Source organism: Staurois parvus, unplaced genomic scaffold, assembly GCF_062004578.1.
Source record: "Staurois parvus isolate SC_StPar_1 unplaced genomic scaffold, SC_StPar_1.0 ptg000137l, whole genome shotgun sequence".
NCBI classification, from domain to species: Eukaryota; Metazoa; Chordata; class Amphibia; order Anura; family Ranidae; genus Staurois; species Staurois parvus.
Window position 1 is genome coordinate 11389561 of NW_028317933.1, and position 12008 is coordinate 11401568.

General features: G+C 46.4%; 1 protein-coding gene across 2 annotated transcripts in view; it reads right to left on the reverse strand.

Moving 5' to 3' along the window:
- Nucleotides 1-432: 432 nt before the first annotated feature.
- Nucleotides 433-12008, reverse strand: part of MYL9 (myosin light chain 9) — a 55347-nt gene continuing 43771 nt past the window's right edge. For both annotated transcript variants that reach the window (XM_089673348.1, XM_089673347.1), the window contains exons 3-4: nt 9790-9951; nt 433-1082 (exon numbers count right to left, since the gene is read on the reverse strand). In XM_089673348.1, the coding sequence (XP_089529474.1) occupies nt 910-1082; nt 9790-9951 (335 nt within the window). In that variant the 3' untranslated portion in view covers nt 433-909. The remainder of the gene's footprint in view (nt 1083-9789; nt 9952-12008) is intronic.

Consider the following 12008-nt stretch of genomic DNA (forward strand, 5'->3'; position numbering starts at 1 on the left):
ACTCATGGGGCCCCCGGGCAATAGGGGATCATGGGGCCCGTGTCCTTGCCCACACTCAACGCACACCCAAAAAGCCTATAAAAAAGCTGCCAGGGGCATTTCATGGGGCCCCCTACTGACCCCGGGCCCTCGGGCAGTGCCCGAGTGCTTGAATGGTCAGTCCGCCCCTGGTCCCAGAACTTGTCCGGGCATGGGTTGAAAACAATATACCAAGAAAGATATCGGAGAACATTGTATTTTGGTTGTATTTCTTATGTACGGCAAGCAAGTACAGTCTTCACTGCCCATGGCACCAGGGATTCTAGAATTGTCTAGCAAACAACTCATACTGCATACTCCAACAAATATATTCAACTTGTAAGATGGACTGTGGTGGACCTCTTAAAGGTCTAAACATCTGTCTGTGAATACACATGGATAGACACACAGGTGTTCTCATGTTAATAAATCAATTTCTTTATTTTGTTATATATTAATAGGACTTCGTCATATCTATGTGGCTGATGTAATATCACTGGGCAGTGGTCTCATTAAAGTCACATTTTTCTACAAGCACTTTCCTGATGGAGCCTCTGTGGGAAGAGACTGTGGACACCTACAGAGGCCTTGCCTTAATGAATTATTAGAGATGACAGTTCTGATTAATTATCACATTCAGAATCAACCATGGACTTCAATCCCAGTCACTTGATTTGTTCCTGAAGGCTGCCCAAATGATCTCTTCTACGGTGGAATTAAATGTGGTCTCAAGTGTGGATCTTCTCCCTACAGGGCCTCTCACAGATGGCGGCCGATGGCTGCAGAAAGGGAAGGAAGGGTGCTGCTGAGGTAAACAGGACACAAACTTCCCTGGCTGCAGAACCAAGGCTCCTCCATCTTTAAAATAATCTTTGTAACTCTTTGGTCATCTTAATCATCCTTGTCTTTGGCTCCGTGTTTCAGGATGCGGGTGAACTCCACGTAGTTGAAGTTGCCTTTTTTGTCAATCGGTGCTTCTCTGTACATCTCATCCACTTCCTCATCTGTAAAGCGATCCCCCATTGTGGTAAGGAGCTCACGTAAATGGTCCTCATGGATGAAACCTGAAAAGAAAAGTGGTGACAGGGTTGAGCAGCTCAAGTGGTGAGGATCCTCATACAAGGACTGAAGTGTAGAGTGCGCTTTGTTCTTAGCTCTCAGACTATCAAATGATAAGAAAACTAGACAGATTAATACCATGATCACCACAGTGTGAAAAATAGCTCCAAATGATTTACTTTGTTCTGCAAGTGTTTCTTTTACTTTGATTTTATTGAAATGTTCTGAAGATGCTTAAGGGAAAATACACTTTTGGGTCCATTTTATTTTTTTAAGCCTATTTCTATCAAAAAGTTCTTCCCTCATAATCACCCCCCCCCCCCTCAGAGAAGTACTATCCCTCCCCATGCTGTATTTGACATCACCCCCAGTCCTGGCTGCCGCTCCTATTAGAGGTTGAACCCAACGTAACACCCATTGTCATTCAACCCACTTCTTTTCTGTCTGTTCTTTTCAAAATTAGGTCACTGAAAAATTGTCACCAGTGACCTGATGAATAATGGGAATTTAAATTTAGAACTATTATTATTACTACAGTTACTTATATAGTGCTGTCAATTAACGCAGCACTCACATATATATATATCGCACATTTTTTTTTTTTTTTTTTTTTAAGGCTACTTCCACACCAATCCGTAGCAAAAAATGCAGCACACAATTTTACCACATTTTGGTGCATTTTTTACAGGACATGAGACTCAAAAACCTTCCCAGAAATGCAATGTAGGTGTGTGTTTGATGCATTTTTGCCTAATTTTTTCTTTTTTTTTTCAATGGGGAGGTGTGGTTTTGCTGTGTTTTTTTTTACCACACCCAACCTGCACCAAAAAATGCAGCAACCAGAAAATGTAAACAAAGTTTTGAACTACTTTTGAATGACACTCGGCAAGCCTTCAAATTTAATGAGAATTTTAGTATGGATTTTCATTAGAAAATGTACTCTACTAGTATCTATCCAACTTTCCAAAGCTACTACCCTGACAAGTACATAGAGGAGGTCTACCTTCACTGCCTGCATACTTTTTACAGATCACTGATCTAAAGTATAAAAACCAGAGACAGCAAGGCAGCATTTTCTGAAGATGGCTGTGGCAGTCTCCTAATTGTCTCATGGTAGGAATCAGGGGTGGACTGACCATTTGAAAGGGCCCGGGGTCAGTAGGGGGCCCCATGAGATGCCTCTGGTACCTTTTTCATAGGCTTTTTTGAGTTTGGGCAAGGACACAGGGGCCCCATGATACCCTATTGCTCGGGGGCCCCATGAGTTGTCAGTCCGCCCCTGGTAGGAATCCTTAAAAAAATGCATGCAAACTTCAGGTAAAGTCACTGATGCATGTAAGTCAGATTCTCTCCTGCAGGGATACAAACAGCAGTAAAGGAACAGAAGTTTGGGGAAAGGTTAGAACACCTTTCATGTTCCACTCTCACCTCTGTCCTTGTTAGGGGAAGATTGCTCGCTTCCTGTGTGGTGACCAGCACAAAGAGCGGGGTTCTAGTACTCCAAGTTCACTTGTGAATGTCCATATGTTCCTGCTCTTAAAGCAGAACTAATCCCATTAATTTAAAGTGGTTGTAAACCTTAGACATGAAATATGAACAAGGCATATCCATCTATAGTGTGTACTTGTCTCTATCCAGAGCACTAAGTGTCATTTCTATCCACTGACTTATTCCTCTGCTATAAGCATGAGTCACTTCTGACAACCTTTCCCGACACCAAAAGAAAAATGGTGACAGGGGAGGGACCTACAGCTGATTGAGAGCCTCAGCTCTGTTCCTGTGTGCTGTGTGAATAGGGGTGTGTCCCTTCCCTCCAATCAGCTCTCAGAGCTGCCCTGTGTAAATTATGCTCCTTGAATGGTTGTGGAGAAGGGAAGACTGCAGATAAACTGGTGCAACTTATTTATTACAGGTACTTATATAGCGCCATCAATTATGCAGCGCTTTATGTGTGTGTGTGTGTGTATATATATATATATATATATATATATATATATATATATATATATATATATATACACATATACACACACACACACACACACACATTATTGTACATTCAAATCAGTCCCTAACTCTCAATGGGCGTACAATCTAAAGTCCTAACTCACATTCATATACACACACATGCTAGGGCCAATTTGAACAGGAGCCAATTAACCTACCAGCATGTCTTTGGAGTGTGGAAGGAAACCCAAGCAGGCACAGGGAGAACATGCAAACTCCAGGCAGGTAGTGCCATGGTTGGGATTTGAACCAATGACCCTAGTATTGCCAGGTGGAAGTGCTAACCATTTAGCCACTGTGCTACCCCACAGGAGGATTTGTTCATTTACATATATGTGTATCACAGAGGCCACTCTCTTCACTGGGTGTAGGTAAGGGTTTACAACCACTTTATTTCAAAAAACAGTTCTATTCCAGGAGTGCCATGAGTGAGAACGGTCACATTTGCTTGTGCTCTCAACTGAATTGTCAAACCATCAAATGGCTGATGTCATAACTGATCACATGTGTAGCACCATGGCAGTTGCAGATGAACCAGAGACTAACATGGCAGCTTCCTTGGCTGAAAAGGAGAGGAAGGTTTAGTTCCACTTTAAACTGGCAATTTAATCAAGTGATCAAACCTATTATTCCATTTTAATGGACCCCATGGATATGGAATCCAAACTGCATTAAATAAATTGGGTGAAATAAATCAGATCACATTTTAACGATCCTACTGGATTTTTTTCCCCATTTCCAATTTTGATTCCATTTCAAGCTGACTGCCATTTTTTTATCAACTGTTACTTCATAAAACTTTGATGAAGTTGTCTTTGCAACAGAACAAATGAAAATTAACAATGTTTCATCTGGCTAGGCAAGTCTTAAGAATAGTAAGAAATTATGTATATTTATAAAAGTAAGTAAAAATTATATATACACAGTCTCTGATGGGGGTGCTGCTTATGATGGAGTGCGGCTTTGAATGAGTGCAGAGCAGTTAAACACAGCACTTTAATTATGCCTTCTCTACTTTCACAGGTAACTGCATTTATCTGCTACCTCCACTCTTAACCAGACAAACGCATTGACTCCTGCTGTCCTTCTTTGGGTAACTGCATTTATCTGCTACCTCCACTCTTAACCAGACAAACGCATTGACTCCTGCTGTTCTTCTTTGGGTAACTGCATTTATCTGCTACCTCCACTCTTAACCAGACAAACGCATTGACTCCTGCTGTTCTTCTTTGGGTAACTGCATTTATCTGCTACCTCCACTCTTAACCAGACAAACGCATTGACTCCTGCTGTTCTTCTTTGGGTAACTGCATTTATCTGCTACCTCCACTCTTAACCAGACAAACGCATTGACTCCTGCTGTTCTTCTTTGGGTAACTGCATTTATCTGCTACCTCCACTCTTAACCAGACAAACGCATTGACTCCTGCTGTCCTTCTTTGGGTAACTGCATTTATCTGCTACCTCCACTCTTAACCAGACAAACGCATTGACTCCTGCTGTTCTTCTTTGGGTAACTGCATTTATCTGCTACCTCCACTCTTAACCAGACAAACGCATTGACTCCTGCTGTTCTTCTTTGGGTAACTGCATTTATCTGCTACCTCCACTCTTAACCAGACAAACGCATTGACTCCTGCTGTTCTTCTTTGGGTAACTGCATTTATCTGCTACCTCCACTCTTAACCAGACAAACGCATTGACTCCTGCTGTCCTTCTTTGGGTAACTGCATTTATCTGCTACCTCCACTCTTAACCAGACAAACGCATTGACTCCTGCTGTTCTTCTTTGGGTAACTGCATTTATCTGCTACCTCCACTCTTAACCAGACAAACGCATTGACTCCTGCTGTTCTTCTTAGGGTAACTGCATTTATCTGCTACCTCCACTCTTAACCAGACAAACGCATTGACTCCTGCTGTTCTTCTTAGGGTAACTGCATTTATCTGCTACCTCCACTCTTAACCAGACAAACGCATTGACTCCTGCTGTTCTTCTTTGGGTAACTGCATTTATCTGCTACCTCCACTCTTAACCAGACAAACGCATTGACTCCTGCTGTTCTTCTTTGGGTAACTGCATTTATCTGCTACCTCCACTCTTAACCAGACAAACGCATTGACTCCTGTTAAATTCTCACCAAATGTTGTAATTATATCTGTGTATCTGTTGACTTGTCCTCACCTCTAGGCGCACTCAGGTTTATGACTGTGGCCTGGTTCCTAAGAATCATCCCCCCTATTCATGTGAGCCTTATCAGCTTCTAATTGGGGCGGAGTTGAATGCTCATTTGAGCATCTCCCTATAAATTTAGTTCAGCTCATGGGGGAGATCTCTGATGGGGGGCACAGTCTCTGATGGGGGTGCTGCTTATGATGGAGTGCGGCTTTGAATGAGTGCAGAGCAGTTAAACACAGCAGTTGAACTTAAGCAGGAGAACTTAAGCAGCAGGAAGACACAACAACAGCAAGAAACTCTACTGCATGCTGGACAGACTGCAAGGAAACACCCTGGGAAACATCTCTTACACACCTGAGTCCCACTCCGTGTACCTTTATATAATACACCCCTCTTCTGCTCTTCATATTACTATCCTCTGTTCACAAATCTCATTTCTTTACCCCTCTGCTCCACCCCAAAACTTGTACATCTCCCCCTCATTGCTATCATCTCCCTACTATTGCTTTCATCACCTCCCCAAAATGCCTCTTCCACTCCTCCTTCTCATTTTCCTCTCCTCTGTTCCCAAAATCCATTCACTATATCCCTCTGCTCCTCCCAAACATTTGTATATTGTGCCCTCACTGCTTCCCTCACCCATTTATGGCACCCACCACCTCCTCCTATTACTCCACTCTCCCACTGACCCCAACACCTCCACTAGTAGTTTCTCACGCTCCTGCACATCCCGCTCCCATGCCACCTTTCTCACCCTTCTCCTCCTCATAACCGCGGGGGACATCTCCCCGAATCCTGGCCCTCCACCACCTCCCTCACCCGCACAAAACCCTCCCACCTCCACGTCCTGCCACAACTCCCGCAACTTAGTATCTGTCCCCCTGCTCCCTAAAATCTCCCCCCCGTTTTCATGTGCACTCCTGAACGCCCGATCGGTGTGCAACAAGCTTACCGCCATCCACGACCTCTTTGTTTCCCGCTCCCTCAACCTCCTGGCGATTACGGAAACCTGGATCCAGCCCACTGACTCTACCTCCCCTGCCGCACTCTCCTACGGCGGTCTCACCTGGACCCACTCACCCAGGCCCAACGGTCGTAAAGGTGGTGGGGTTGGCCTGCTCCTATCACCGCTGAGCACCTTCCGAGTCCTCCCAAACCCCCCCTCCCTATCCTTCTCCTCCTTCGAGGCCCACTGCGTCCGACTATTCTCCCCAACCCCCCTGAAGATTGCTGTGATATACCGGCCTCCTGGATCCATACCCCGCTTCCTGGAAGACTTCTCCTCCTGGCTACCCTTCTTCCTCTCCTCTGAGCTACCCACTATCATCCTTGGGGATTTCAACATCCCTGTCAACCTCGACAACCCGGACACAGCCCGTCTCCTCCACTTAACCTCCTCCTTTGCACTTGCACAGTGCATACAATCCACCACCCACTCCGACGGTAATATCCTTGATCTTGTCTTCTCCAACCGCTGCGCTCCCCACAACCTCACTAACACCCCCTTCCCTCTCTCTGACCACAACCTGATCACCTTCTCTATCTCCTCATCCTCCAACACCTACCCCTCCAAATGTCACACTACTACCAGCCGTAACCTCCGCAACCTTAACCCTGCCTCCCTCCACTCCGCAGTTGATCAACTCCATGACAGCATCCTCCCCCTGTCCTGCCCCGACTTGGCTATGACCGCCTACAACAATGCGCTGTCAACAGCCCTTGACTCACTAGCGCCTTTAACCACACGCAACATCAGACCCCGACCGCTCCAGCCCTGGCAGACTGATCACACCAAAACCCTCAAACGACACAGTCGTGCCCTGGAGCGACTATGGCGCAAAACCAAATCCCAACAAGCCTTCACCCGATACAAATCTGCCTCCACACCTACACCTCCTTCCTCCATACTGCCAAACAAGCCTACTTCCTGACCCTCATCAAGGCCCTCTCCTCCAATCCTCGCCGACTCTTCTCCACCTTCAACTCTCTACTCTCGCCACCCCCACCTCCACCCAGCACCTCACTCACTGCCCTTGAGATTGCCAATCACTTCAAAAACAAGATTGACACAATTCGCAAGGACATTGCCGCAACTCGCACGCCTTCTCAACCCGTCTCCTCTCACACAGCTACCCCCTCATCCCCCCTCCCCCTCGACATAACCCACAGGGACTTCGTCGCTGCTCAAACTCCCTCCAACCCCCTTCCCCCTCACTCAGCTACCCCCTCTACACCCCTCTCCCACGGCCCCACCACTGCTCTGACCTCCTCTCCCACCCCACCCTACATTCCTCATACTGAAGCTCCCCCAACACTCCGCACCTTTGACCTTACTACCATCGAAGAAGTCTCCAAGATCCTCTCTGATGCCCGCCTCACCACCTGCCCCCTTGACCCTATCCCCACACAACTCCTACAACCTCCCTCCCCCTCCATCCTACGCTCCCTCACCCACATCTTCAATCTCTCCCTCTCCTCCGGCACTTTCCCTTCCCCTCTGAAACATGCACACATCACCCCCATACTTAAAAAGCCCTCCCTGGACCCCAATGACCCGAACAACCTCAGACCCATCTCCCTGCTCCCATTTACATCTAAACTCCTCGAGCGCCTAGTCTACGCCCGCCTATGCTCTCACCTCAACGACAACAACCTCCTCGATCCCCTACAGTCCGGCTTCCGTCCCCTACACTCCACCGAAACTGCCTTACTCAAACTCTCCAACGACCTGCTAACCGCCAAAGCTAATGGCCACTATTCAGTGCTCCTACTCCTTGACCTCTCTGCGGCCTTTGACACAGTCGACCACCCCCTCCTCCTCAAAAAACTACACTCCCTCGGCCTCAGAGATTCTGCTCTCTCCTGGCTCTCATCCTACCTGTCACAACGCTCTTTCAGCGTTACCTATAATGCCACCACCTCCCTCTCACTCCCCCTCTCTGTTGGGGTCCCCCAAGGCTCTGTCCTCGGGCCCCTTCTCTTCTCCATCTACACCTCCTCCCTTGGCCAACTCATACACTCTCACGGCTTCAACTACCACCTCTATGCCGACGACACACAAATCTATCTCTCAACCCCCCACCTCACCCCCTCGGTCTCCGCCCGAATCACACACCTGTTGAGCGACATATCAGACTGGATGTCGCTCCACTTCCTTAAACTGAACCTCTCCAAAACCGAGTTTCTTGTCTTCCCTCCAGCCCGGACACCACCCCCCATTGACTTCTCCATCATGTCCAACAACGCCACCATCAAACCCGCCCCGCAGGCCAGAGTACTTGGTGTCATTTTGGACTCCAACCTATCCTTCCAGCCCCAAGTCCACTCTTTAACAAACTCATGCAGACTCCACCTCCGCAACATCGCCAAAATCCGCACGTTCCTAACTCCAGAAACCACTAAACAGCTCATCCACTCCCTCATCATATCGCGACTCGACTACTGCAACTCCCTCCTCACTGGCCTGCCTCGCCGCTGGCTATCCCCGCTTCAGTCCATCCTGAATACGGCTGCCAGACTCATTCACCTTTCCAACCGCTCCGTCTCCGCCACCCCCCTCTGCCAATCCCTCCACTGGCTTCCGATTGCGCAACGGATCAAATTCAAAATCCTAACACTGACGTACAAAGCTGTCCACCATACTGCCCCGAACTACATCACTGACCTAATATCCAAGTACCGCCCAGCACGCACACTCCGCTCCTCACAAGACCTCCTTCTCTCTAGTTCCCTGGTCTCCTCCTCCCATGCCCGCCTCCAGGACTTCTCCAGGGTGTCACCCATCCTCTGGAACTCCCTGCCCCAACCCATCAGATTATCACCTACTCTCCTCTCCTTTAGGCGCACCCTGAAAACCCATCTCTTCAGGGAAGCCTACCCCGCCCCCTGCTAACTTGCCGACCTCCTCCACTCTTCCTACCACTCCATCCCCCACAGCTATCTCCTCCTGTGCCACCATCCCCTCCCTCCTAGATTGTAAGCTTGAAAGAGCAGGGCCCTCGATCCCCTCATGTTTTGCATTGTATTGGTATTGTTCTGTCACATGTTCTGTCCCCCTTTGTAATGTACAGCGCTGAGCGAACTATTGGCGCTTTATAAATACTGAATAATAATATATATATATATAACAGTATATCTCAAAAATGTCATAATATGTGTCCTTAATGTATCTTCATATTGCCATTTGACTATAAATTTGCGCATTTGATGGATAGTTTCAACTTCACAGTTGACCAAATTCTGGTGGTCGGCCTGACTTGTGGGTAATTTGCTTAGTTGATAGCCCTTAAATTTGACTGTATTCACCATTCTCAGTGGATTGATAGTAGAAAATTACTAAAAATTGTATGCTGACCAATTACATGTCAGTTTTTAAGCAACTTCAACCACCGCATAGTTTTCTATTGCAAAAATAAATGTATAAAAAGCAGTGTACCACCAATAATTCCCATAAAACAGTTGGTTTCCAGTAGTATGGCTCTGCTCTTTTTTTACTTTGTTTTTGAAGTATGACAAATTTACTGTACCTGTTGCATCTTCATCAAAGCAGGCAAATGCGTTTCTGATGACATCTTCTGGGTCTGTGCCATTTAGTTTCTCTCCAAACATGGTCAGGAACATAGTGAAGTTTATAGGACCTGGGGCTTCACTCATCATCGCTTCCAAATACTCATCAGAGGGGTTTTTACCTAGAAAAAAAACAACAAAAATTCTTCAAGTAAATGTAAATCCTGAGCAAGTGACATTCCGTTTGAAAAGTCATGGTGTATTAAAAAACAATTGTCCCTTTTTTTTTTTCTCAAATATATTACCTGGTTTCACATGTTTCCATCCTTTGTTGCATATCAGCACTGCTGATCTACTGCAGCCTCAGTGAAGCCACTTTCTGTCCATGCGTACACTCCGATGTTAGGTATGTGACATTTCTGAGGGTGTGTTTCCCAATGGTGACAGCAGTGAACCGTGTCTGCATAATGTGTATTGAAATGGCCAATTATCTTAACCTATTAAAGCTTACACGAGATTTATTGGATTAGGTGTAATTATACATTTCAGAAAAAGACCAGGGACATAACTGTCCACAGACAGAAATGCTGGGGGTTATTATTAAGTCCACTGACACCAGTGCTGGGGGGGGTTATTATTGTGTCCAGTGACATGACTCCAATGTTGGGGGTTGTTATTGAGTCCACTAACACCAGTACTGGGGGTTATTATTGTGCCCAGTGACACCAATACTAGGGGTTATTATTGAGTCCACTGACACCAATGTTGGAGGTTATTATTGTGTCCACTGATACCAATACAGGAGGTTATTTTTGCAGTGGTTTTTGACACCAACTCTTTGGGCAACCAGCGACACCAAAGCTGGGAGTGCTATTACTGCCACAGGCACCAATAATAGGAATTATTTTACTCCCACTTTCTTCTCAGTGTGTTTGCCTTAACTTATACAGGAGGACTGAAAACCTGTCAGGGTTTTTTTTTTTATTGCTGTCTGCACCCCATTTAGGGAGATTCACTATTTCTATTTGTTCGGTTTACTATTATCTGCTGCCAGGCTCATCCACCTTACCAACCGTCCAGTGTCTGCTACCCCTCTGCCAATCCCTCCCCTGGCTTCCACTCGCCCAACAAATAAAATTCAAAATACCAACCAAACCGCTCCCTTCAATCCTCCCAAGACCTTCTGCTCTTTAGTTCCCATGTCACCCCCTCCCATGCTTGCCTCCAGGTCTTCTTCCAAGCTTCTCTAATCCTATGGAACTCCCTACCCCAATCTGTCCAGCTATCGCCTAATCTATGTACCTTCAGACGATCCCTGAAAACCTCTCTCTTTAAAGAAGTCTATCCTGCTTCTACCTAGTAAACTGCCATTTATTTCCTCCATCAGCTCATCCCCCCCCAGTTATTACCTTCTGTATCACTCAACCCTTCCTCCTAGATTGTAAGCTCTAACGAGCAGTGCCCTCTGTTTCCTCTTGTACCAAATTATATTATAATAAATCCTGTATAAAAATAAATCCGGTATTATAATAATAATATCACCAAGAATGCAAGTGAAAAAAAATCCCAAATTTTGAGTTGTCACCAGAATAGGAATAGAGAGGAAATCTACCAAAGGGGACACTAGTTCTAGTGAACCTGGTGACAACCGGGGACTCTCTCATTTTGTTTCCTTTCACTTCTTGTTGGGTCTTTGGTGCATGAAGTGAAGAGAAATCTTCCAATTAAGACACAGATTGTGTAAGTGAGGTCTCCAGAAATGGACACTATCCAAATGAGGTCCAACTAAAGATCTGTATAGGGACCTCTTTCTTCCTGCACCTCAGAAAGCTTTTCCACTGTAAGTGTGGCCAACACTGTACTGCATCAGAGTGGACCAATCTGTCATGGATAAGCGCACACCCATGGAGACCAACTAACCAAGGTGTGATCCGTGACTTGCGTAAAGAGGGAATGAGGGGGACTTTGAGCATATAAGACTTGTCGTGATACACTTTCACAGCCTGCACTACCTTTGGCCACCACAAGAGGGAGACTCCATCCCACCTGTAAGGCCATCACCAGGGCGGTGTTTCACTTCATCTGGGGCTCCAAGATGGACAGAGTGAAGCGGGCAGTCATGTTCAAGGAACCCCTCAAGGGCGGTAAGGGCGTGCCCGACATCGCCACCCAGCTGAGGGTGTTCTTTGCTTGCAACTGCGTCCGCAGAACTTTGCCCAGACGGATTATGGACTCTGGA